The following is a 26814-nucleotide window of genomic DNA, read 5'->3' on the forward strand; positions in this document are numbered from 1 at the left end:
TGGCTGGGATGAAGCAGTGCTCAAGGTCTCAGGGCACTCTGGTGGCTGTGATTTGCCCGCAGGACCCAAAGACAGGGACAGCCCCTTGCTGGGCAGCCAGAAGATGGGCGAGGAATGGGATCTACGTTCCCAGAGCAACTGCGGGGGCAGCAGCACTGTTAAACCCTTTGCAAACTCCCTCTTTTATGAGCAAATGCAGGAGCTCAGGCTGTAAAACTCTGCTCCGAGACCGCTCTCCACTGCCAAGTTTCCTTCTAGCAGACAAACGGCCCCTCGGCAAGCTGCACACCTCTGGTGTTGGTTATGTTCCCTTCTTTTCAAGACATATCTTAAAAAATGGGGAAGAAAATCTCACCAGCCCCCGAGCTGCCGTGCAGGCAATTTGCTTGCAGATGGTTGGTGATAAAATCACTGTATCTGTCCTGGGAATTTACTTCCAGAATTGTGGAATGGTTTGGGCTGGCAGGGACCTTAAAGCCCCCCTGGTGCCACCCCCTGCCATGGGCAGGGACACCTTCCACCCGCCCAGGCTGCCCCCAGCCCCATCCAGCCTGGCCTCGGGCACTACCAGGGATGGGGCACCCACAGCTCCTCGGGCAGCCTGCTCCAGGCTTTGCCTTTTTCCTTGGGAAGTAAAACAAAGCAGAAAAGCAGCTGGTGATGGATCCAGAAGGAACCTGCAGAGAAGACACTGGCAGTGCTGCTGCCCCACCGAAATATCGAGCTCCTTCCAGGGCCACCAAGGGTTTATAGGGTCCTGGCGAGCACAGCGTCTGATGGCCCCCTCAGGGGAACGACGGGGCTGGCTTGGGGCCATGTGGAACAAGGCGTGTGGATGTGGCACCAGGGGACATGATTTGGGGATGGGACTAGGGCAGGTTGGTGGCCCTGGAGGTGTTCAAGGCCATGTGGGAAGGGGCTTTGGGCAACCTGGTCTGGTGGGAGGTGTCCCTGCCCATGGCAGGGGGGTGGAACTGGGTGGTCTTTAAGGTCTCTTCCAACCCATTCTAGGATTCCATGAAGAGGCCCCAGAAATGGGAAATACATATCCTGAGAGCCTCCAGGCCACCCGTAAGATGAGCATAAGCTCCAGAGCAGAGTTCAGAGGGTACCCAGCCACGTCCCCATGCTCGGCTCAGCCCCAGTTCTTCCCTCGCCCTGCCCCTCCTGGTGTTCCCCCGGGCACTGCAGCCCTAGGGGGATGAGTATTTAGGAAACAGCCACCGAGGAAAACCAAAAAAAAGCACAAGGGAGTGGATTTGGGTGGATTTTGGCAGCGTGCGTGGCATATATCAAGGACAAGGGAAGAAGCAAGCAAAGGACCAGGAGGAAGCCATCCCAGGTGCTTTGGGGGCAGACACCCAGGTAACACCCCCCAGAAGCTCCAGCCCCTTCCCAAGCCCCCTGTGTCACCCTCTCCAAGCCAGATGAGCACCGACAGGTCCCAATCACTGCCCCCATCCCCTCCCCGTCCCACGGGGGTACTACCTTCACCCGCCGGCCGCCAGGAGCTGGCTTCCTCCAGGAGACACTGGAAGAGCTCCGCCGAGACGGGAGAGCCGCCAACATCTATGGCAGGATGGCCATGTCCTTGTGCCCCACGAGCAGGTCAGGGTCAAGCAGGGACGGGGACCCTGGCCAAAAGCCTCCTCTCTGGGCACAGCTGGGGTTTTTTGGCAGCGTTAAGGAAAGGCCGTGCCAGCCCCTCCGTTGCTCCTGCTGGGCTAAAACGTGGAGGCAGGCGGCAGCAGCCGGGTGGGAGCCGGCGGAGAGCTGACACCGTCCCCGCATGAATATTGCATGAGGACCCGTGAACCTGAGATGCTGACACAAGCTGTGCCACAACCCCCTCTGCCGCAGCCTGAGCTTAGCCTCCTGCAGCACCGGGATGCCGCCAGCCTGCCTGCCTGCTCCCTCTGAAACCGTGCCAGCTGCTGGCCCGTTGCAACCTGGTTTGGTGCCTCCAAGCAAGCTTAGCCCCATATTAGACACCAGAGCATCCACCCAGCCTCCCCCGGTGCTCTTCCCTGGGATTTTCTGGTGCCTGACATGGGACTGAGCAGATTAATCGTCTTCGGCCGATGGAGGAAGGCACATCCACGTTTTGCCTGCAGCTCCCAGGAGAGCGCAGCCCCGCAGCAGGGGCAGGCGGACCTGCAGCACGTGCAGGGAGCTGGAAGCAGCCCCTCTCCTGGGCAGCTTCTGGTTAAAGATCTGGTGCCGGGTTACTGGTTAATTATTCAGGGGTAGAAAGGACGCTCTAATCATTGCTTTTTACTGGGGAGTTGAGAGCAGGGAAGGAGAGCGGGGCTGTCACGGCTCGTTTCTCCGCAGGAATTCTGTCCGTAAGGTGGGTGCTGCCTCCACGTGTGCCAAGGACAGACCCCAGGGCCACACCGTCCTCCAGACAGCTTTAAAAATGTGCAGGGAAGACCCCAACCCCAGCCCCAAGCCCAACCCCAGCCCTCTCCTCCCCCTTCCAACCAGTGTGGGAGGAAGGCCAGAAAGGGCTGGGCTGTTCAGGGCAGGGAGTTTTCTTCCCACCTCTTCTCGTGTCTGCCTTCAGGACGTTTCTCTCCTTTCCCCACCTCCTCCCCGTCTCCTGTCTTTACACGAGTGCCTGTTCTGTTCATGCCTGACCAACACAGCAAAATCCTGCCATAAACCGGTCTTTAAGCAGCAGTGCAGTGAGTATGAGCCGGAGGAAACCACACTGGTGGGGAAGTGCCCTGGTGGGGCAGGGGTTGTCCGCCGGGCAGCAGATATTAGCCTGTACTCGCAGGAGACTCGAGCTTAAGCGCCAGCAGATCTGTGTCAGGGGGCTGGGGGATGCTGCTCAGGCACAGCCTGGTCTGGTACCAGCACGAGCGACCAGGATAAAAGCAAGGCAAGAGGTGAAGAAACACGTCCCCGTGGATGCTGTGGCAGCCTGACCCACGGGCACCGGAGCTGTAAAGCTGGTGCCAAGTCTTGTGCTGATAGCCTGTGCCAAACCCCTCTCCTGCCCCAAACATCCAAGCATCCAAGAGACCCGAGCTCCTCCGGACCCGACAGGCTCAGATTTAGAGAAGGGGGGAGCACAGCAGGCACCGGGCCAGCCCCAAGGTGAGCTAGGACAGCTGGAAACAAGGAGGAGGAGAAGGAGCGGGGAGAGCAAACCTACTTGTGCTCCTTCGTCTTCTCTCTGCCTTTGCTGGAGCCGGTGGCCGGGTGTCAGGGGAAAAAAAAAAAGGCAAATGAGTTTCAGTGCGTTTCAGGAGCTCCAGCCAGCCCACTAAAGCAGCCCTCCTGCAGCTCTCCTGCTCCTCAGGGGTGCTCCCGGGTACCCCATCCCCAGCTGTGGCCACGGGCACCTTTTCTCAGCCAGGCTGACCCCAGACATTAGGTGCAGGGGAAGCAGGGCTCTTCTGCTCAGCCCAGCACGGGCAGGGGTCAGCCTGGAGCTGGGGAGCAGCCAAGGAGATCCACCCAGAAAAGCAAACACCGATGGCAGCCGCTCAGCTGCGCCATCTACATTGTAAATCTGCCCGGGGCGGAGAGGGATTTAAATCACGCCAGGCTTTCCTCTGTGGTTCATGCATGTGGTCCAAGCTCCCTGAAAAGCTGTGGCTTGTCACCACCTCACCCCGGCTTGGGGGCTCATCCCCTGGCTGTGCCAGCTCCCAGCCCCACCTCGCTGGGCTCTTGGCTTTGGCTTTCTTAAAGCCTCAGCTCTTGGACCTCAGCTTCCTCAAAAAAAAAAAAAAAAAAAAAAAAAAGGGCTGCTTGTGTTTTCTGCGTTACGGAGACAGATAGAAACAGCGAGGGGGGACACTGAACTTCAGCAGAAAATCAACTAAATGAAAATAAAATCACCAGCAAATCACATGGCCCAAAATATAAATATAAATATAAATATAAATATAAATATAAATATAAATATAAATATAAATAATATAAATATAATGTATATATCATATAAATATAAGCTATATATATAAGCATATATAAATAAAAAAATATAAATATAAATATAAATATAAATAAATGAGAGGGACCCCAATAATCCCTGCAGCCCAGCCCGCACCAAACTGGTTCCAGTGCTGCGGGACTGGTTCGGCTGTCTCTGCACGCACAGGCCATGGGGATGAGCTGCTGCATCTCCCCAAGGGACTCATCCCTGCAGGACCTTTCCCTGCCACAGCCAGAGCCCATCCAAAGCGCCCTGGGGTGCCCCTGGGGTTCCCCTGCCCCCCTCTCTGGATGGGGATCAGCATCCTCGGGTGGCTGATCCCATTAACCTGGGTGGACGCGGGGGCTGCAGAAGTGCTGAGCTCCGTGAGGGGCTCAGAGATCCCTCCTCCGGTGCCCCGTGGAGCAGCTGATGCTGCATTTCTCTCGCTGTCCCATCCTTCATCCCCTGCCTCTCCTGCTCCAACCCTCGTTGCAGAAAGAAGCTTCTCCGACTGCCACAGTTTGGCATTTTGGTGCCAGAGAAGGACACGGATTTCCCGGGATGGCATCACCAGGGAATTCCCACTTTATGTCGTCATGAAACTTGTTCTTAAGCACTCTCGTTAGCACAGCTGAACTTGTGGCCCTGCCCTGGAGCTGTTCCAAGGGAGAGCAATAGGAAAGTGAGCCCGGGCCAAAGCAGGGAAGGGGGAGTCAGGTACCTGAATGGCAACACGAGGTGTTTTTTCTCTCTGCCCTTAGCCTTAGCTCTGCAACCACAAAGATCGATGAGTTCGGGTGAGATTCGTCCTGCTGCAGTGACAAAACCTGCACCCGCCTTCTCCCCCTCAAAACCATGCTCAGCAGCATGCATCAGGCACCAAGCAGGCACGCCAGATGAGAATGGGATGGGAATGTACTGGCTGACTGGCCGTGTGCGTGGATGGGTGGGTGGATGGAAGGATGGATGGATGGACAGACAGACGGATGGATGGACAGATGGATGGATGGATGGGTGGATGGATGGATGGATGGATGGATGGATGGATGAGTGGATGGATGGATGGATGGATGGATGGATGGATGGATGGATGAGTGGATGGATGAAGGGATGGATGGATGGATGGGTGGGTGGATGGATGGATGGATGAAGGGATGGATGGATGGATGGATGGATGGATGGATGGGTGGGTGGATGGGTGGATGGATGGATGGATGGATGGATAAATGAAGGGATGGATGGATGGATGGATGGATGGATGGATGGATGGATGGATGGATGGATGAAGGGATGGATGGATGGATGGATGGATGGATGGATGGTATGGCACTGGGATTGATGGACAGAGAGACAGACCTATATAGAAGTGGATGCAGGGAGGGATGGATGGAAAGCATTGCACTGACAGATGAATGGAAAGAAATTCAATGAGATGGGTGGATTTTATTGGGACCTATCAATGCACAGACAGACAGGTGGAGAAAATAACATTAGGATGAGGTGGTGGCTAGTAAGAACTGTGTTGGGATGAATGCATGATGGATGGATGGATGGATGGATGGATGGATGGATGGATGGATGGGTGGGTGGATGGATGGATGAGTGGGTGGATGAGTGGGTGGATGAGTGGGTGGGTGGATGGATAGCTAGGCAGACAGATAAATCTCATCCTACAAGCTCCTTCAAAAGGCCCCCAAGTAGAAGGAAGTATGTCCTTGTTGGTCGTAGGGGAGAACAGACCAAACCCAGAGAAGACCTGCCCTTTGGGGAGGAGGGAGTGGGGTGAGCACGAGAAAGCTCTGCCCGCCAGTAAGAAGAGGGCAGGAAGCAGTTAGGATCCTTCCTTGGGGCCAAACACCATGCAGGGATTGTTATGCCAACACGTCACATGCGTGCACACAGAGTGGCCAAAGGGCCTGAGACAAGAAGAGATACCATCCCCGGTACCTGGGATCTTCAGGGTCTTCGCTGTTTGGAAGAGACACAGCCAGGAGGGTGAATGTGAGGAAGAACCAACCCCCCCCCACCCCAAACAGACGTACCCTCCTACAGCCCATGGAAGCCCACCACAAGAGGAGAAGGGAACACCGGCTGCCCTCCCCACCCCAAGAATGACCTCCTGGAGATGATGCTGAGGAGGTTCACTCGCTGCAATGCACAGCAAAGGGCACGGTTTGCTCCAGCCTCAGCCAGCACTGCATGGCCAGGCAGCGAGGAGGCACCGTCCCGGCAGCAGGACAGCGATCCTGTCCCAAATTCTGAATCCTCTCCACCTCCCCCAGGTACTGAGCAGCAGGAGCAAAGCACAGACCTCCTCCTGCATCTCCTCCAGTGATTGACGCTGTGTCAGGGCAGGGGTTGGAACTAAATGGTCTTTAAGGTCCCCTCCAGCCCAAACCACCGCAGGATTCCCTGATTCTACGACCAGGATGGGCCAGGATGAGGGCAACCCCCCACCAGCCATGACATTTTGGTACCTTGCTACCGACTTGTATCCGTCGTTGAACTTAATCCTGAGCGAGGCACCGAAAAGAGAGAAAAACAACCACAACGTCAGGCTTCTTGAGGCATCCCACCAGCAGCAAGGCACGTGCTGAGCTGGCCAGTGCCTTCCAGGCTTCTCCAGCATAGCTGCTCATGCCATCCCCAGGGAAGGTCCTGGGGTGGCAGGGGCTGCCTTTCGTGGCACAGGGCACGGGAGCTGTCACCAGCTGGCAGCAGGCAACATCCAGTGCTCCTCTGGATCTGGAAGATCTCCAGCAACTTCATTGCATATGGGAAGGGTTGCAAAAAGGATGGGGGAAGCGTGGCAGGGACTGGTAGTCTTTGGGAGGTCGTTTCATTGCCTTTGCCCAGGACAAAAAGGACCCAGGTTGCACAGTCGTGCTGACGGAGGCGTTGTGCAACACCCCTGACGTGTGTGCCCAAATGCCACGCTTGCACCATCAATTCCAGACCTCCTTATCTACTTGGACGTGGAGGTTTTGAACCTGGCCAGGGGGGGTGCCCAGGCATGACAGAGGCAGGGGGTCTGCACCTCCCCGCCTCACGTCCTGGAGGTTTCCATCACCAAGCTCAACGCCAGAGCTTGGCAACGATGCCAGCTTCGGATCAAGCGACCCGTGGGGATAATTAGTGGAGGGCAGAGGGCTGAACCCGGTCGGACACGGTTAGGGTCTGCTGGGCACGCACAAAAAAAGGCACGATCAATAATTCACCGTGCCCAGATTGCTTTCGGCTGAGGGCTCTGCGCTGCCCATCAATATTTCAAGGCCAGCGGCTATCAGGTGATGCGTCGTGGGGGCTCGGTTTCAAGGTGGAGGGCAAATGTGATGCACACAGCCCCATCCCACCGAAATTTGGGCAGGCCAGCAGTCGCTGCTCTACCTGATCTGCTCTGGAAGTGCCCATCAGAGGGAACCCAGGGACAAATAGATGGGAAATAGATGGACCAGGGCTCGTTCTCTGGCCACGATGCAGCTTGTGTTGGACACTTCGGTGTCTTATGGACACCGCAGGGTGAGCAGGCTCCGAACGGAGAGCCCCGGTGAAATGTATAAACCTGGATGTGGCAGATCTGCGCCCCCAGGTTTTGACATTTTGGCCTGGATTTAAGGAATTGGTCTCTGGAGAGCAAGACTCTGAGCGTGTCTCAGTGGGTCAGAGGCAGGATTTCAGGGCCATGGTCTGAGCAGGGCTGCTGGGGGTATTTACCTAATGTGCTGATCTTCTTCTGCGTCGTCTCCAAGGCTGGGGCATTTACAGAGAGAGAGGGAAAATAACACTGTGATAAGAAGTTGGAGGGCTCCTCCGCTGTGCCAGAATTTTTAAAAAAGGGATGATTTGCTCCAGTACAGGAATAACCTCAGAGCACAGCACCACAGCAAAGCACTCCACGCATGCCTGAGGACCCACAACCAGTCTGAGCTGAGCTGAGCTTGATTTTTTTTCAGCTGGGGTGGCAGTGGCTTCCCTCACCCTCACTTGTAGCACCTGCCTTCTCTGTCTTGTCTCCAGCTTGCTCGGCCACCCAAAAAAAACAGCATGCAAAGCACAAAGGCAGCCCACCTGGGACCAGAGCGGCAGTCAGGATGGGTTTACTGCTGGATTTCAGCTCTGGTGGGGCTGGCAGGTAGGTGGGTAGGTCCCCTGTGGGGTGAGCACCTGGTGCAGAGCATCCAGGGGGTCTGCAGGAGCTGGAACGAAAGCAGCTTGCAGCCCCTTTTGGGCTGCAGGTGGACCTGGTAGAAGCAGCACAAGGTGAAACCCCGAAGCAAAGCCCCAAAACCTCGATGGGGCAGACTGGGGTGGGCTGGGGGCTGAGCCCCCCATCCCAGGGCTTTGTCCCAGGGATGGGACAGGCTGCACTGACATTTTCTGCGTCTTTTCCTTCCCGCTGCAAGCTTCCAGCCCTGTTGTTCATGAAAAACCTGCCTCTCTGAGATAAATCACTGCAATCTCCCTGACTTTTTTCTCACCTAACGTTCCAGTATAATAGAAACAACAACTGGTGGGCTGGGACCCCAGGAGCAGCACGGGGACCCTTCGCCTGCCTCCAGCCGGGCTGCAGCGTGCGTGCAAGCAGAGGATGAGCCCAGGCTGCCGGGGGATCCGTCAGGCAGGGGTTAAGCCATAAGGAAGCACATCTGGGGGCTGTGTTTTAGGAATATTTGCCCAAAGAGCAGCCTCCTGCTGTCGCTCAGCCTGCCTCTGAAATAACAACGTGATGGGTCACAGAAGCCCGCAGAGGACGAGGGCTTTTATAGCTTCCTCGAACAGTCCCTGATGGGTTTGGGGATGCTCCTGCTGGGGGTGATGATGTTTAGCTCTGGGGCTGCTGCTGCTAGACACGAAGCAGGCTTTGCAGCGAGGCTGCAGCCTCCAACGAGCTGCTTTCTGCAGGTTATTGACCGCAGCCTGATTTCTCACTGTGCTGTTTGTCTCTGCCAGAACCATTAGCAGGGAGCCCGGGAGGTGCTCCAGGCTCTTTGGTATTTTTCCCTGTCGTGGAGGGAAAAAAAAAATAATAGCAAAATGGCTTTGTGTCTGCACTTCCTTGCCAGGAATCCTGCTGGGACTTTATGGGGAGCAAATGGCCGTCCCCTTGTGCCTAGGGCTGAGGGCAGGGTGGCCTTGGGCAGAAGGGACATAAAGCAGAGAGATGGCAAAGCTGGCATCCCTTGCTCCCTGCTGCAAAATAACTGAGTGCCAGAGCATCCCCATCATCCCCACCCCAGTGCTGTTACCTCCCTGGGCAGCCCCTGCACCTAAGGACCTCACCGCCACCAAGCCACCCAAGGGAGGTGACCCTGATATTGAGCTGGCCACCTCTTCCCATCCACCTGCACCCGTGTCCGAGCTCCTGTGCCCAGCTGCAAGGTCCAGGCAGGATTTCAGCAGCCCCAGGCCACAGCAAAAGGGGGGGGGGGGCGAGTTTGGGGCCAACGTTATTTTTGTCCAGGATGTAAGATCATTCACTTGGCATGAGCATCTTTTGGGAACTGATGTTTTTTTCTCTGGTGGTGGAGAAGTGACCTGGAGCACCTGATGGAGGTGTTTGCCTGCAGGATGTGTCTGTGCCTGCTCCCGGGACACGGGGCTCGAGCTGCAGGCAGCCCCCTTGGTCCCAGCTGCACGTGAACGCCTGGCGAGTTCCCGGCAAGCACGGCACTATTTGTGCGCTCCTGGTTGCTGCTGCTGCTCTTCCCCTTTCAAGGCCCGTTTGTTCTCCCCCCCCCGTGCACCCTCTCAGGAAAGGGAATCGGCTGAATAACAAAATAATGTCCCTAATGAGCCGCGGGAGGAGGCAGGCAGCTCTGTGATGGAGACACCGACAGCCCGTGGAAATCCAGGGGGATCTTTCCACTGCCTTCAGCCGGATCCAAAGCATCCCCAGGAGGACACAGACGATGGAAGCAGGCTGAGAAGACACGTGGGATTACATGAAAGGGGCTGCCAAGGAGATTTCATCCTGCTCTCTGGGCACGTACAGCAGCCTCGTACCTCTGCACTGCCAGATTAAAGGTGCAAGGGCACGCTCCCTGCCTTTGAAGACACACTGCCTGGCAATCATCACACCCGTCCTGATCTCCCCCATCCAAAGAAAGGTTTTGGACGGGAAATAACCCCAAATCTGCCCTGTGGAGCTGGCCCCGGTGTCAGCTTTGTGCCTGGGTTTTACCCGAACTTCTCTTTGCTGCGTCTCCTCCCCGAACCCTTTCTGGGCACGGTGGGGAACAACCCACAGCACTGCACAGCAAGAAAAGCCACTGCAAACGGAAACACACATCACAAGGATCTTTCCCCTGCTCTGGACAGGGCTGGTCTCAGGTTCTGGGGACAACTGTGGAGATGGAGATGCCTCCGAGGTGAGGCAGCACCCCAGCTGCAGCCTCACCCCACGGCCTTTCCTCCTGCATCGCAGCACCCGAGCATCCTTTCCAAGGATGCTGCTACAGCTGCTCCATCACAGCTCTCCCACAGCTGGGAAGTGGGAATCCAGCAGCAACGCCTGCGGGACATCCCCAGGGACACGGCAGGAGCAACGCAGCACTGCACTCCCCACGGCCACCGGCACGGGTGGGCGCTGGCAGGCTCCCTACCTCGTGCTGAGGGAGCCCTGGCTAAGGGTGTCCCCCTCGCCCAGGAGCTCGTCTTCGCTGTGGTAGTACATCTCGTCCTCTTCCATCCTGCGGGGGTGGTAGGATGGGAAACGTGAGCCCCTTTCCTCCCTGGTGTTTGTATTGGGGGTGACATTGATGGCCACGGGGGACCGAAGCCCCCTGTGCTGCTGCTGCGGGACAAATCTTCTCCATCCCATCTTCTCCTTGGGACAAAGGCAGCAGGCGAACCCTGGGCCACCCTCAAGCTTTAGTGCACTTATCCTCATGATATCTTGCTTGGGACAGTGATTAGAGCAGGCCCTGCATTTTTGGGGTGACTGCAGTGCCGCTGCCTGCTCCTGGGATGCCCAGGGAAGGAGCTGCAGCAGCCTGGCTCTGGGTCAGCCCTGCGGATGAGAGTTTTTTTTTGAAAAGTATTGTGGATATCAAGGAAAAAATGCTGCCAAGTTTCGGAGGCTTTTGCCAGACTGTGGCCCCTGAGAGCCGCTCTCCCTCCTGCTGAGCTGTGGGGGGAACGCAGCGAAAGGATCAGTGCCGAGTAGGATTTGCCATGGTGGTGTTCAACCTGCACACGTCCCTGCTGCCTGTTCCTAAACTGCCGCATTCATTTCAGCTCCCCGGTAGGAAGGATGGGTCACGCACTGGGTGCAAACCGGCCTCAAAATGTCCTTCTGCACCAGCACGGGGGCAGCTCAGCAGCCTCCAGCACCAGGGGTGCTCAGCAAACCAGGTGCCTGCCCTGAAAAGTGCCCCCGGTGGGCTAAGCTGGCCGGCTCAGCCTCATCCGCAGCCCCCGGAGACCTCGTGCAGAGCCCCCAGGCACAGCAGAGACACATCAGAGTCTCCTTGTGTCTCGTTTGAGAGCTGTACGGGCAGGATGGGACCCTGTGAGGGGGCTGTGCAAGCAGGGCCGTGCCTGCACACCATCCCAAGACCCCCCCCCAAAGCCCTCAGCACCTTCCCTCCCGGCAGCATCACAGTCCGCCGAGCCGGGAAACGAGTCTGCGCTTTCCATTTGCCTGAAAATTCACAGGTTTCGGCCCAGTTCACACAGTTAATTAAGTGCCTAGGAGTGATGCGAGCGACTGGGAATATCTTTCCTCAATCTCGCCGTGGGGAAAAAGAAATTTTGCCCTTATATGGCGGTAATAAAGTGCTAAACGCAGGCAGAAAGCAAACAGTGCCGGAGCACACGACTGCAGAAGCGCAGGGTGGGGGATGCATGGCTGCAGCAGCACCACAGATGCAAATATTTTTTAAAAAAGCGGTCAATTCCTAGGGTTATGCTTTGATTCACCTTGCAAGCAGTTGGGCTGTGACCTTCATCCAGGGACTGCGTGGTCCTGGGGGGTGTAGAGTGACCGGAGCACCCAGCTCTGCACCCTCCGTGCACAGCTCCCCCTCCTCTACTGTTTATCAATTTCTACGAGATTTTAAGCAAGTTCAGGGCTTTGAGGTCTCCACTTTTCCAGCTGGGTTCAAGAGCTACTGGAGTGGAGCCAGGCAGATGGAGTGACTGTCAGGACAGCACAACTACATAAATGACATAAATTTGCCTGAAAACGTGGCTTGGCAGCTCGTGAACCCGATGCTGTTATACCTGAGTGGTTTTACACTTGCAAAGCCCTCCTGTTGCCTAAAAGCTGGATGAGGGATTGAGCACGGGGCTCAGAATGGGCGAAATCCAGCCCAGCGTCTCTGTGGTCCATCCGTGCCTTGGCCTTGCGGGTGGCATACAAAGTGGTAAAGGGGCTGTTCCTTGGGGTCCCGAGCACCCGCAAGCAGCAGCCTCAGCCCTCACCTCACCCCAAAGCACAGCCACCTGCAGCGTCCCCAGCCCCGAGCCCTCCCCACACATCCTTTGCAACTGGTTGCAGCAGCTCTGTGTCAAGCAATGGAGGGAGACCGTTCCTGGGCTTGTTTTCATCTGGGATCACATCCCGTGATCTTAGGAAGACACAAAGGTGATGCCAAGGTGCTGTGAACTAACAGAAAGCCGGTAACGGCATCCCTTAGAGGCCTGGAGGTGTCCCCCTGCCATCCAGGGGTTCTCAGCTAACCCGAACAGGGCTCGCCTTCCCCGGCATGGGGATGGAGATGTCATTTAAACCTGGTGACGTTCAGGGGGACAAAGCAGAAAACAGGGCTTATCGCCTCTGTTCCACAGCACCCCTGGTTTCTCCTCCAGCCTCACCACGGGACGTGCACACTCGTAATGCTCCTGGCACATGGACACAGGTCAAAGGCACTGTCACCACCCCAGAAGCATCGTCATCGGTGTGGGATCACGGCCTGCCTCCTGCCCCCAGCACACCTCCACCTCCTGCGCTGGGGGTCGAGGTGCGGGACCCCACACTTCATCGACCAGCCCCAGTCCCACCCGATACGAGGAGGTTTGCCAGCAGCCAGACCCTTCACCCTCCTCAGATCTGTATTTAATCATGTTTATAACCCAACGCCTGCCATGCCTTCCAAATCCCGATGCTTGTGGGAGGCCTTGGCTCCGTTCTGGAGGGCCCTGGAGGAGCACCGGGTCCTGTTGGCACCGGCACGAGGCCCCATACGGCCCATCCTCACCTCCAGCTCTGGTGCGGGTCTCACAGAGGCTGGGGAGGAGGAGGAGGAGTGCTATGGGGCGGGAAGCTCCTCAGATGGGTGCTGGGGACACCGCAGCCTTTTGGCGACAGCCCGGCCACCGCCATGCTGCCCCCCTTACCTCCTGAAGCTCCTGTCGGCAGGCTGCTGGCTGGATTTCCCCGGGGACACGTCGGAGCTCTGCCGAAGGCCGGGGAGGAGGCTGTCCGTCTCCAGAGGGCACCTGCCGTCCCCCTCCGGGCGCAGGCCGGGGGTCTCCAGGAACTCCTTGTCGCTCCACGTGCCCACCGTCCCGTCCTGGGCCTGGTACCGGATCTCTATGGAGATGCTGGTCTGCAACACACGAAGAGACGGGCTCAGCCCCGAGGAAGGCAGGTCCCACGAAATCCAAAAGGCAGGAGGAGCTGCTGCCTTGGCTGCCTGACGTCCCCGGGCCTCTTCTCTTCCAGAGCATGAGGCATTTGGGGACTGGGCCTTCGGGGTTTAAGGCCCGGCCGAGGATGTGTGAGCTCATCATGCTGCAAAGAGCCACCAACGCCACGCTTGTCCTGATGGCCACACTCCTAAAAACTCTGCTTTGGTCAGACTAGCCAGTAAAGTGACTCTACTAAAACCAGAGAATTTGGGAAAGGCAGTTATGGAACGAGCTGCTGCAAAGATTAAACCAAACCCGAACCCCAAACCTTTCTTCACCTCCACCTTCTGCTGAGAAGTTACTGGGTAGCACTCAGAAAACTGGTGTTGGACACGAGGACGGGATGCTCCTAGCAGAAAGGAGAATTCGGCACCATGCACAGGGATGGGAGAGGTGGTGGCAGGACCCCTGAAGAGGGAGGACACGTCCCCAGCAGAGGAGCAGCGCTGCCCTGCATCAGGTGGCCGAGCTTCTGCATCCCAGTATGATCCTTATGGGTCCCTTCCAACTCAGGATATTCTATGATTCTGTAAATCTAGGATTTTTAATATTTATTTATTTATTTATTTTGGCACAAGCAATTTCCCACCGTTAGCATCCACCAGGAGTCAGCTGCCAGCAACTGCTGGAGACGCAAACCCTGAGCAGGAAAAAATGCGATGGAAAACCTTCCTTTTCCTGTATTTTTAAGAGAACCACCTGTATTTTTAGGAGAACGGGGGACATCCTGGTGCTGCCTGTCCGAGGGAGGGAGAAGAGCTGGGAGACGCAGGATGTGGCCGGGGGGGGATTCAGGGCATTCAGCGAGCCCAGCTGGACACAGCTTTGCGGAAGGTTTTGACTGATTTTGTTCTTTCCGCAGCAAAATGCAAATTTGAGTCAATCAGAATGATTTGCCCCACTGTGCTGCCCCCACCAAGCTGTTTCAAATGGTTCGAAAAAGCAAATACAGAGGAGAGGGAGAGATCCACGCTGAACCATTATGTTTTCATATTTTTAAGCCACTTCAGTGCTGTTATGAGACATTTTCTCTTATTTTATCTCTTATTTTAAAAATAAATCTCTTATTTTATAAGATTTAAAAATCTTATTTTAAAACTTTCTTTAAAAGTTAAAAAAATCCTTAAAAAGAAACTAGAAATGATGGGTGCAATAAAATGAATGATTTTGTCTTGGGGCTGAATAAAATTGTCGCTCGTTTGAAGGGAAAATAGTAGTTATAAACTGAAACCAAATTCACACTGCAAACGAAACTCTGACTTTTAATGGTAAAGAAAATTAGGCAGCGGAATAGTTCACTGAAGGACTGCTGGTTCCTCTGTCACTGGACATTTTAAAATATTTGTATTTGTATTCGTGTTGTTTTTTATTTTTACTTTTTATTTATTTTTATTTTTATTTATTTTATTTTTATTTTTATTTTTATTTTTATTTTTATTTTTATTTTTATTTTTATTTTTATTTTTATTTTTATTTTTATTTTTATTTTTATTTTTATTTATTTTTATTTTTATTTTTATTTTTATTTTTATTTTTATTTTTATTTTTATTTTTATTTTTATTTTTATTTTTATTTTTATTTTTATTTTTATTTTTATTTTTATTTTTATTTTTATTTATTTTTAATCTTTGCTTTTATTTTATATGCTCCCCTGCCAGCTACCAATAATTTCTGAGGTGTCCCAGAGCCCCTTGTTGATGGCCATATTACACAACCACGAAACCCCTCCTGGCTTTGCAGCTCTTGGGTCTTTCGGTCAGTAACGCTATTATTAGGGCTGGGCAGCAAAGAAAAAGAGAAGCCTTTTTCAGCCCTTCCCTGTGTTTGGTTCCAGATGGTGACATTGAACTGGACCCACCTGGAGCCCTGCAGCACAGGGGTCCCGAAGTGCAGGGGTCCCAAAATTTGGGGTCCCACAGCACGGGGGGGGTCCAGCGGCACAGGGTCCCTGGGCACCTGCCCCCCACGTCCCTGCCCTCCTGCTGCGGTGCCGGAGCCGTGCCCACGCAGAGGACACACGCCTCCGGGACCATGGGTTGAGGGAATTCCTCCTCCTCGTAGAGCGGAGTCCGGCAGTGGTTTGGAGACAAATTTGTGAGTTTTGACTCTCCTGGAGTTGCCATGGAGACTGCATGGGAGAAGGGACCGAAATCCTGATGAAAGCCCAAAAAACGAGCTTGCACCCTCACCTCCCGGCTCCGGCTTGAGCAGGGGAGACCTGGGGCTAAACCATCCCCGAAATGAAGGGGGAATAAAGGGACGTGGCCTTTCTGCCCAAAGCAAGCCCCAAAAGGTCTGTGGGTGCACGCACGTGGCTTGCAGCGTGCAGAACGTGGGGGATTCCTCCTCTTACCCCAGGGGGACCCATACCCTGCTAAAACACGATGCAGAGGAGACGTGGGCTTCAGGACCTCCGAGGGGAGGTGATGAGCACAGGTTACCCAGCACACCAGCACGGGCTGGGGAAGGTTGATTTTCTCCAGGGACCACCAGTGAGCAGCACGTGGCTTGTTCAGAGGGGAAGGAGAGCAGAAAATTTCGTCCACCCACTGCACTGCTCCACCAGGCACCTGGCCAGGCCCCCAGGTGCCCAATTGTGCAGGTGCCTCCTTGTTCCTAGGTCAGTTCGTTCTAAAATTTGATCATTTTCGGCATCGAGGAGTTACCTGGACCTAATTTCCACCCGTCGATATTTCCTCTCTTCCCCGTGACACCGTGAGTTGGGAATACGGGATTTTCTTCCTTCAGAGGTTCGACACCAACAACACCAGGAGGTGCCTTCTCCAGCCCTGAAATCACCGCCGCATCCTGGGGCTGTGCTGCCTCTGCTCCCCTGCCCCTCCTCAGGACTTCTTCCCATTAATTTTATCAGTTTCATTCCCTCTGCCCCCAGAAGTCACCTTGTGTCTCTGCTGATGAAGCTCCCTTGTGCTGAGCCTAGGAACCCGCTTATAAAGGGACAGGACGGTGTTGTGTCTAGCGGGGAGGGAGGCAGAAATTTTACTTTTTTTTTTTTTTCTCAAAACACCAGTGTTTTTATACACAGGAAGGTCAAAAGTAGCTGTATTTCCAAGTGTGTTATAAAACTCAGTCTCCGTGGTAAACAGCTCCCATGAGGTGCATCAGCCAGACCTGGGGAGCTCTGGATGAGGGGTGCACACCCAGATCGGGCCATTTTTCTTATCCCAAATTTCCCCAGAGAGGCACAAAGAGTGGGACTTCACGTTTCTCGTGCACTATCAGGGTCGGATAAAAGCAGCGTTGGGGTCACGGCGAAATGCTGTGAGTGCAGAGCGTTGCAGACAACCAGTGCAACCAGCAGCAGGACACTTTCAGGCCATTTCTGAGCTGCGCACAAGCAATTGCACAAAAGCAAATGCAGACAGGCGGGTAGATAACCTCGGGAAGGGGGCCGTGACCTACCTGGATGGCTGAGTTGTTGTCATCTATGAGCGTATCCGTCACCTCCACGTGCCCTTCCTCCACCACCTTCTGCAGGACCATGCGGAACGTGCCGATGAGCCTACGGAGCAGAGCAAAGTCAGGCGAGCTGCAGCGAGCACCCGCCAGAATTCATTTTTTAATGGGAAAGGGAAAAAATGGGAAAACTTTAATTGCTGTAGGCGATGCTGAGCCTGTTTCTTTTTTTTTTTATTATTTATTATTATTTTTTCTATTTTTATTTGAGCGTGAGGCTGGGCTAGAGAACTCCTGGAAAGCCTTCCAGTATGAACCATCCTGAGATCCTTCGATATTACCCTTTATCCTACGATATTGCCATTACTGCTGTGATCTGTAGGATTCAGGACACCTTTGTGCCCAGTCTCTGCGTGGCTGTCACACCTCCTGCAGCAGCTGACAGCCTGCCCCGAGCCAGCAGCACAGGTCCCAGAGCCACAGGGGCTCGTGGCTGAAGGTAGACACGTGTAGCAGGAGTGGAGCAATAATACACTGTACAATAATACAATACAATTCAATAATACACTTCCCAAGCTGTTCCCACTCCTGTGCTCGAGGGCTCACATCTGTCCCCACGGGACCTGCTGGCTCCCACCACGGGCTGCAGGAAACGCCGAGGCAGATGCAGGGCATACAACAAGCACCGAGGCTGATGCAGGGCGTACAACACCTCCCGACCACCGTGGATCCTTCTCCCCGAGCGTCGCACCAGCACCTGAGCCCCCCGACTGCAGACACCTCGTCGCTCTTTGTGGCTCCTGCCCAGGCTCTTTGCGCCCCGCTGCTCTCGCAGCCAGGAGTGCAGCACCGTGCACTAAAAGCAGCCCTGCTCGTTAAATTAAAAGCCCAAGAGGATGCCACGGGGAGCAGAGAAGCCTGGCGCTCGCTAATAAAAGCCATTACTTATTCGCCGGCTCATGGCTTGTCAAGGAGCTGTGGCTTTATGTTCTCCGTGTGCTGGTGCGGCACCAGAGGGACCTGTGCAGACCGGGCTGAGTCAGCCTGAGGAAAGAGCCAGCTGTGAGTAAACAAGTGGCTCCCGACACGGAAAAAGCCCTGAAAAGGTGAAAGTGGAGCTGCCTTACACCACTGGCCTCGCATGGCACCTCCAGCGCCACGATCCCAGGTGACAGAGGTGGTGCACCAGGAACATTTCTGCAGTACTCTGCTCCAGCAAGGAAGCAGCTGCTGACAAAACCGCTTTCTTGTGAACCTCGAGGCATCCCTGTGATGCTGATTTATCGAGATAAGATATCAGAGAGGAACTGCCCGTGCTGTGCGTGGGCCACGGAGGGCGCTTCTGCCCCTGTGCAGCCCAAGCACCGATGCTGTGTCCAGGCTGACCTGGGATGGAGCTGCCCAGAGCCCCAGGGGTGTCTGACCAGAAAACAAGCTGTGCCATGTAGTTACTCAATTTCCCACCCCTCGCCAAGTGACCTGCTGGGGGGGACATTAATAAACCACCTGAGGAGAACAGAAAAATGACCTTTCTGTGGCTCAACCACTTACCCAGCCCCGGCTTGCAGCAGCAGCAGGGGGACCCCGCTGCAGGGTGCCGTGGCGGTGCGTGATGCTCCAGGTGCAGAGGGCAGCACAGGGCAGGGCTGTCCTGTGTGCCGCGCTCCCACCCACCCGTGAGCACCCTGCAGGACCTGCACCTCCCCGCCCCAGCTCCCTGGTGCACCCCCAAGACGCCAGGTTGATCACAAACTCCTTTTCTCCAAGCGTTTCCCATTGCTGCACACATGAATAATGCAGCACCGCTCCCCACCGAGACCCGCGTCTTCTCAGGGATGCACTTATCAGGGGAAAAATGCCGTATCAGCCTGGATTTCAGGGTTTGCTAAATAATGAGGTTTGCTGTTTGCAAGAGAAGCTGCTCTCTGTTGCTTTGGAAAGGCTTCTGCTAGAGATGTCTTCATCTCTCAAACCTCGTCACAGGCTGTGCTGGGGGGCTCTGGAGAACTGTCCCCTGCTCCTGGCTGGATCCATGTCAGCAGCTAGCTGCTCAAAGTCAGTTTGGAGGGCTTCTCTTGTGGCCTGAGCTCTAAAATCAGGTTATTTTAGTACGGTTGCTTACTAGGGAGGTTGGTTTGTGAAGGTTTCTAGGCTCAGCTGGCAGCTCACTGTGCAGTTTGTGTTCCTGCATGTTTGTAGCTGCCGGTATTTAACCCGCTGGCACAAAATGCAGCCCCTTGGCGATGCTGCACAGCCCTAAGGTGCAGGGCTGGTGCACATGGCAGAGGTGTCTGTAACTGGAAACACCCCCAGAGGGGTGGGGAAGTCCCGGAAAGTCCTTACTAGCGTGGAGGGAAATGAGCTGCAGCTACTTGGAGGCAGCCGGGGAACCTGCCCTGGGCTCCGGCTGCCTCCACCGCCCTCTCCAGCATCCTCGGGCTGGTGGAGGCAGGAGAAACAAAGTGCGACTGCAGCTCCTCATTCCTGGACGTTTCTGCTTCCCACGTACACTGCAGCGAGCGCTCTGAAGTGGTTTCAAGCTGCCTTGGCTTGTTTTAGTTGCAGAGGGGTGGGAACGTGCCCGTGCCCAGCTCTTACCACCTGGACATCTGCTTCCCGTCTGAAATCCCCTGCAGCCCAGGGCTCACAGCTGCTGCTGCTCCAACAACAAAGCAGTTGTGTTTTGTTTTGTGTTTTTGTTTGTTTGTTTGTTTGTTTGTTTTTCCTTAATTTTTCCAAAGGAATCTCACAGCAGGATGGAGCTTTTCGTTCAAGGGTCACTACTTCTGGCTGTGCAGAAGGGACCTCCTGCGGTGAGCACCCCCTGCTCCGGATGAGGCTGGCCATTGGCTTTGTCCTGCCAAACCTCAAAACCTTCCGTGGATGCTGACCCCCCCCCCCCCCCCCCCCAATCCATCCTTCCATGGATGCTGATTCTGCTTCCTCTACGACCTTCCTTGCTGGTGGGACAGGGCAGGCTGCTCTTAAAAAGCGTGCTTCAGACAAATAGCAGTGGCAAAGCGCGTGCGCTTCCCTGGTGCTTTGTGGGGAACAAACCCCTACAGCAGGCAGCTGCGAGAGGCCCCAGCTCTGCCCATCTCATGTCTTAACACCAACATCACTTCGGGAACGGGCACAGCCTGGGGGTGTCCCCAGTGCTGCTTGGGCCGTGCCAGGAGGGCTCAGGGCTTTAGGGCACGGCAGCAGCCACACGCTTGTGCTGCAGCTCTCCCTGAGAGCGTGTTTGGATCCATCGCTGTCAAAATGCATTGCTAGAAGAGTGGGAAAAGAGCCCGGGAGGCCAACAAGGAGCAAACATCTCCGGGAGGCGCTTCACAAGCAGCCCTCTGCGTCCCACTGGGCTCCAGGGGGAACAGTTGAGAAGAGCGAAGCAGCCCCGCAGACCTCATCTGACACGTCCGAGTGTCGGGTTCCTCATGCAGGGGGTGAGGACGCGGGCTCAGCACCCATCCAGCCCCCCTCCCAGCATCACAAGGACTGGTGACATGCAGTCAGAAGCCGTCCAGAGCGTGGTTGTGGATGGGGAGACCCCAGAGTCACAGGGGAGACATCTCTGCCCCCAAGCAGGCAGTGGGAACATCCCGGGCAGCAGGACCCGGCTGCAGCAGAGAGCAGAGGGCTCCTGAGCCCCCAGACCCACCTGAAGCTGCCACCCCCCCTTCTTCTGTGCCCTGCTGTTGTGCTGCTCCTCTCTGGGACCGAGAGAAGCCCGGAGGGGGAGCAGCATCATGCCCACCTCCAGCACTTCTCAGCTCCCCCCCACTGAGCTGCAGCCAAAAAGCACACGAAAGCTGCCTGTGAGTGCTCCTAATTGAGGCTGGAGAAGAGCAGGAGTCTCAGTGCCAGCTCTGGCCCCCTGACAGTTTTTCCCCAGCCACAATATCCGTATCGTGGCAGCAGGCACCGAGCAGGTGCTCCTGCCTCCGAGCAGGCAGCCACACGTTGGCCCTTGCACCACTTTCTTTGCATGTCTTTGCAGCCCCTTGTGAGCTGTGACTCTGCTCGCAGACCTCAGCCCAGCTCATGTCTGGGAAGGACCAGAAAGATGCACCCACGTCAGGCTTGGGGCGGTGGTCTCCTTCCTTGGCCCCCTCCCAGCCCACGTCTCCAGCAAGAGCCAAGCCAGAGGGGATCAAATATTCAGCACTTGTCTGCGCCGCCTTTCACTTCCGAGCCTTTCATAATTCATCGAGTGCCCTGCTCCCTTCCCTGGCATTTCTGCTGATGGAAAGAGAGAGGGAGTTTTTCTGGGTCACTCGTAATTTTATCAGATTGTTCGAGCATCTTCTGTTACCAGCCCAGCCCGGTTCTGGGCTTGCAGCCCTGGACTGGGGCGGTCTGGGACTGCTGCACATCCCACCACGTGCTGCCCTTTGCTCTTTGCCCTCGTGGCACGTGCCACCTTTCCAATAATCCCTCTGCATGCCATGCCCAGAGCAGTTCAGGACAGACAGTGCCTGGGGGGATGCAAAACCCTGCCAGGCGTTGCCAGCACTGAAGTGCCCACTCCCTCAAAGCAAAGGCTGCAGCACTGAAGCCCGAGATGTTATTAGGCAAAAAAAAAAAAGCTGAAGTCTGTGCAGCTTGGTCCAGTTCTGCCAACAGCATCCTCCAGGCCATGAAGGCTTGTCCCTCCTTCCCTGCTAGCTCAGCCCTTGGATGCTATTTGTTCCCTGGGCAAATTCTGCTCCTGGAACCTGGGAGGGCCTCTGGAATGCAGGTAGACTCTCATCCCTCCCTGTACTCATCCATCCTTCCATCCCTTCATCCATCCCTTCATCCATTCCTTCATCCATCCCTTCATCCATCCATCCATCCATCCCTTCATCCATCCCTTCATCCATCCATCCATCCATCCATCCATCCATCCATCCATCCTTCTCCTTCACCAGTTCACCAGTGCGGGGAGGTGCGCACGGCCGCACGAGGAGCCCTGCTGATCCCCACAGGGCTCTCCAGGCTGCCATCCTCCCTGGTGACACATCCCTGTCCCCAGTCTCTGCGGGTATCTTAGCACGTGCACGACACCCCCAGCGCCCGCCGTGACAAGATTTGCTGGGTTTTCATTTCTTAGTCAAAATATTGTGTGCCGCCGAGTCAGACACCGTGCCAAGCCTGAGCGCATCCACGTCAGCACCTTTGGCAACCAGGTCTGTAATCGCATCCCCAGCGACTTTCCTGACAGGATCTGTTTCTACAAGACAGGGCTGACTGGCACTCATTATGTTATTCCACTTGTCTTCCAGGGTGAATGAAAATCCATTCATATTTAATGAGAATTTTTGCGAGAGTTTGCTTGGGAAAAAATAAAGTTAATTCACCGAAGCAACTTTTCATATCTGGAGGCTGCTGGGGTGGAGCAGCTGGGGTGTCCTACGTTTCTCTGGGTTATCCAGCCATTAACAAACCAGGAATGATTGCACACACTCACAGGGTAAGCCAATTTACCGTCCACGCAGGCAGGGCGCAGCAGGGCGATGAGGAGGTAAGCGATTTGGGAAGCTTTGGCTGCAGCAGGATGATTACAAAAGAAGCAGCGGTTTGGCTGTGCAGTGAAAAAAGCTCTTCAGGCTGCTTCAGGCTCTGGGCGCACATCATGTAAGCCACAGGAGGGAATGTTTTGCATCTAACAGCATGGCATGAGCCCTGTTTTGTACCTAAAGGCATGGCCAGTGGTTGCCACTGCAAGCTCTGCAGCGTCCAAGTGCAGGGGGATGTTCGAGGAGACCCTGCTCACTGATCCCACCAAACTCATTTGGTGGCTCCTGGAAGAGAGGTTGGACATGGACCTGCCTCGGAGGCGAATAACCCCACAGCCCAACAAATGCAATGGAAAATGCAGAGGAAGTGCGGATTTTAGGAAAAAAAAATAAAAAAATAAAAAGTACGGTTCATGGATCGGAAAGGGTAGGGAGCCTGGGCTCTCAGGAGGAAAAATCAGTTTGTACTGATAACCCAGACACATCAGGCAGCTCATCAAGCCCTGTTGGTCAGTGTACATGTCTTCTGGCCCATCAAAAATGCCCACGGTAGGGCTCCTGGCCCAGAGGAAATATCTTGGTGTTCAATAAACTCATGTAGATTTTTATTCCATGAAGATGCCAAATTCAGTTTTGAGCCTGTAAACTTCTGGTATCCACAAGACGTCCTGGGGTCCTCCACAGCCCAGCTGGCTTCGTCTGAAGACTCACTTCATCCTGAGCCTGCCTCTTGATGTCTTCTTTTAAACCTTCACATTTTTCTGCTGGAACAGGGGATGAATAACTGCTGCCTCCCTGGTTTAGCCTGATGGATGTTGGTCTGTTATAGCATAGCATAGCACAGCACAGCACAGCATAGCGCAGTGTAGAATAGTTCACTTGGAAGGGACCTTCAAAGATCAAGTCCAGCTCTCTGATCACTTCAGGGCTAAGAAAAAGTTAAAGCAAGTTATCTCCCCTTCTGAACTTAAGACGCCTAATTTAATTTACTGTTTAAAAATAATAAAATAAAATAAAATAAAATAAAATAAAAATAAAATAAAATAAAATAAAATAAAATAAAATAAAATAATAAAATAAAATAAAATAAAATAAAATAAAATAAAATAAAATAAAATAAAATAAAATAAAATAAAATAAAATAAAATAAAATAAAATAAAATAAAATAAAGCAGCTCCAGAGCGTTTGGCCCCTTTTCTGGTCTATTAGATCCATTTCGATCTATTAGATGAAATATTTTGCAAACATTTTGTCTGGGTTAAAAGCACACGGTTTTATTTGCAGAGGTGCAGTTATTTTCTGCCTTTGAGCAATTCTTTGCACAAAAAGCACATTTTTATGCGTGCGCCCAGGGCTCCACTGGGTGGGACGCAGGCCCCCGGGTGCGACCTCGTGGCGTCCCTGGGACCTGGCACACTGAGGGGGAACTGGGGAGCACCGGTCCTGCTGCCGCACCGCTGATGCTGCAGGGGCTGCCCGTGACGTTTCGGCGCGGCTGGCAGCAGAAAGGTCCCAGCGCTGCAGGCTCCTGCGGTGACTCTGCAGCACGTCACCGTCCGTGGGCGAGCAGAAGCGGTGAGCACCTTGGCGCCCCCAAGTCCCGCTGGGGGCAGCTTCTCACTAAAGGCACAAATCCTGCAGAGACCCGGATTACCGAAGAAGCCGGAGCACGAAGGACAAAACGAAGCTCTATTTTTATCCCAGAGAGCTGTATTAAAAGCCCTTGGTATTAGTCCCTCTGTCTCTTGGCCAGGTAAGGGGAGCCAGCTGCCGCCTGCTCTCCTCGGATCGGCTTTCTGCCGGGGGTGTTATCTGCGTGCCCACCCCGGCATCACCCTTGTCCAGATCTGGTTACTGCTTCTTCTCACCCCGGAGAGGAAAACGGTGACATGCAGCCAGCGGGGAGGAAAACAAACCTCCACGGAGCAAAAGGCATGAGGTTTCGTGCAGCTTTCTCCATCCTTACGGGATGTCCTGGCTCCAGGCACGGGGAGAACGTGGGGCGCAGAAGAAGCTGCTCCCGGCGGTCCCCCAGGTCAGGGCAGGACCTCCTGTCTTGGGGATCTGCTCTGTGGCTGCTGGACCACTTGGTGTCCTCTGGTGTCTCCCCATCAGGGCGTGCGGCCCTGGCTGCTGCCTCTGCTTGCTCCTTGCTTCTCTCTGCATCTCCCACACATGTGGTCCCCCACGCCAGGTCGCTGGTACGTGGCTCACGGTGTCTTCTCCTGCCCAGACACACTCGGGTCCACATCTGGGACCCCACATCACACACCTTCCTCCTGCACATGCCCCCTCCCAGGGCACTGTGGCATCATATCCCATGAATTTTCACTCACCCTGGAGATATTTTTTAGGTTTCCCCGGGGGACCAGAAGGGAAAGGGCAAAAATGAATTGTTCTCCTGTAGGAGTTCCTCACTGAGTTCCTACAAAGCACCTCACAATGCAGCAGCTGTTTGGTTTCATCACCCGCTTTCCATAACGCGATGCGTGGCATCAGATGAAGAATCTCATGTTTTCAGGATGGGTGCATAAAAATGTTCCTATTTGTCCTTCTCTTGGGCTCTCGGGTGCAGGATTTTAAATCTGCACCTTCTCTAGTGAATTAACCTCCATCAGGATGCAGCACTGTCCCTCATCCACCCACACCAGGGCAGGGTGTCCCCAGGGTGGTTTGGATGGGTCTGGGCTGGAAGGGAGAGTTCCCAGCCCGGCCGTGGTGCCGAGGTAGGGGCAGGGAAGCTGTGGTTCTGTAGTTCTGGCTGTGGACGTGCACTGACACAATTTTATACCTTGGCGTGGGGCACCCTGCTTCCGCTTGGTCCCCAACAAGGTGACATTGGGCAGTGTTGACCAAGGAAGAGAAGAGAGTGGTTTGGAGATGGAGAATGAACATCCCAGGGGAAATGTCCTTTAGCCACCGTGGAAATCAGGAGGTTCTTTACACATTTTTACTGAAGAAACTGCCACCGACCATGGCTGGAGGATGGTATTCCTCATTTAAGGTGCCCTCATGAACTGTCTCAAGGCACTGCCCCCTTCTTCGGGCACCCAGCCATGCATTGCCCTGGGGAACGGCTCCCAAAGACAGCCACCAGGCACAAGCCCACAGCCCCTCCATGGAGCCAGAAGCAATCAGCTGCTGTCAGGGGACCAGGGCCAGGGAAGGATTATCTTACCAGCTAATTAGCTGCATGGTGCTGGCCACGGGGCAGCAGACAAAGGCAAGGCAATAGCCACGAAGCTGCGGCTCGGCACCGGCCCCCTCCATTATTCACGGCAGGCCTGCATCGGGTGTCGTGCCTTTATCTGGGGCTTTGATAAGTTGTGCTAATCAGCTGCACGTGAATTATTCACCACGGCTCGCCTTTCCAAAGCCTGGGGACAGGGCTCTGCTTCTCCCTTCTCCTCTCCCTCCTGGCCAAGATTTGTGTCTGTCTGTCCTCCTCCTCCTGGGACAGAAGGACGGGCTGTGGTTGTGGCCCTGCCTCGGGACCTGGCACTGATGTACTGGTGTGGGCATTTCTCAGCAGGCAGGACATAAATCCACGGCTAATCCCTTTATATTTCTGACTTGGAGCACTCTTCTGCAGGTTGATTCCTGCCGCCGATGCTCAGATCTGAAGCCAGTTCCTTCCACCACCATTAGGCAGCCTGTAGGCTTGGACCGAGGCTCTGCTGCCATTGCCCCCTTGGGCTCCTGGTGGCCTTCTGCCTCAGGGAACTTCAGGAACTTGTCCACCCCCTGGTCCCAAAACACATGGTTCCAGGGCAGGATGCATTTTGCTGCTCCCAGCTCTTCCAGAGCCCTCGCCGCTCACTGCGGGTTCAGCTACTCGGAGGGTTACTTGGTCAATGGCAGGTCGTTTCCTGAAACCTCATTTCTCCTTCACGTTGTCTCGGTGGCAGCCCTGATGCCCGTTACTGCTGCCGTTACTGCTGGAGCCCCCGTGCTGTGAGGAGAGGCTGCGAGAGCTGGGGCTGCTCGGCCTGGAGCAGAGGAGGCTCCGGGGGAGCTCCCCCATGGCCGTCAGGACCCGCGGGGAGGTGCGGAGAGGCCGGAGCCGGGCTCTGCTCGGCGGTGCCCAGGGCCGGGCCCAGAGGCCCCGGGCCCAGCCTGGAGCCCCGGCGGCTCCCCCTGCCCCTCAGGCAGCACTGCTGGGCCGGGTGGGCGCCCAGGGGTGCCCCCAGCCATCCCGGGGGGCTATGACAAGGGTCCCCATCCACCTGCGGTGCCTGCGTGATGGGCCTACCATGCCCAGATTTCAAAGCCCTCCTGGCTGCGTGCTGCGACACAAAGCTGCCACCCTGACCCCAAACCTTCAGCA

General features: G+C 55.0%; 1 protein-coding gene across 2 annotated transcripts in view; it reads right to left on the reverse strand.

The window, feature by feature from the left end:
- OTOF (otoferlin) overlaps positions 1–26814 on the reverse strand; it is a 76580-nt gene that overhangs the window by 35425 nt on the left and 14341 nt on the right. The window contains exons 3-8 of one of the 2 annotated variants that reach the window (XM_080584140.1): positions 16992–17091; positions 13274–13485; positions 10537–10623; positions 5882–5902; positions 4656–4703; positions 3164–3193 (exon numbers count right to left, since the gene is read on the reverse strand). In XM_080584140.1, coding sequence (XP_080440266.1) covers positions 3164–3193; positions 4656–4703; positions 5882–5902; positions 10537–10623; positions 13274–13485; positions 16992–17091 — 498 coding nt within the window. The remainder of the gene's footprint in view (positions 1–3163; positions 3194–4655; positions 4704–5881; positions 5903–10536; positions 10624–13273; positions 13486–16991; positions 17092–26814) is intronic. The other variant, XM_080584139.1, reaches the window with a different exon arrangement.

The sequence above is a fragment of the Anser brachyrhynchus genome (genome assembly GCF_964034855.1).
Source record: "Anser brachyrhynchus genome assembly, chromosome: 3".
Lineage (NCBI taxonomy): Eukaryota > Metazoa > Chordata > Aves > Anseriformes > Anatidae > Anser > Anser brachyrhynchus.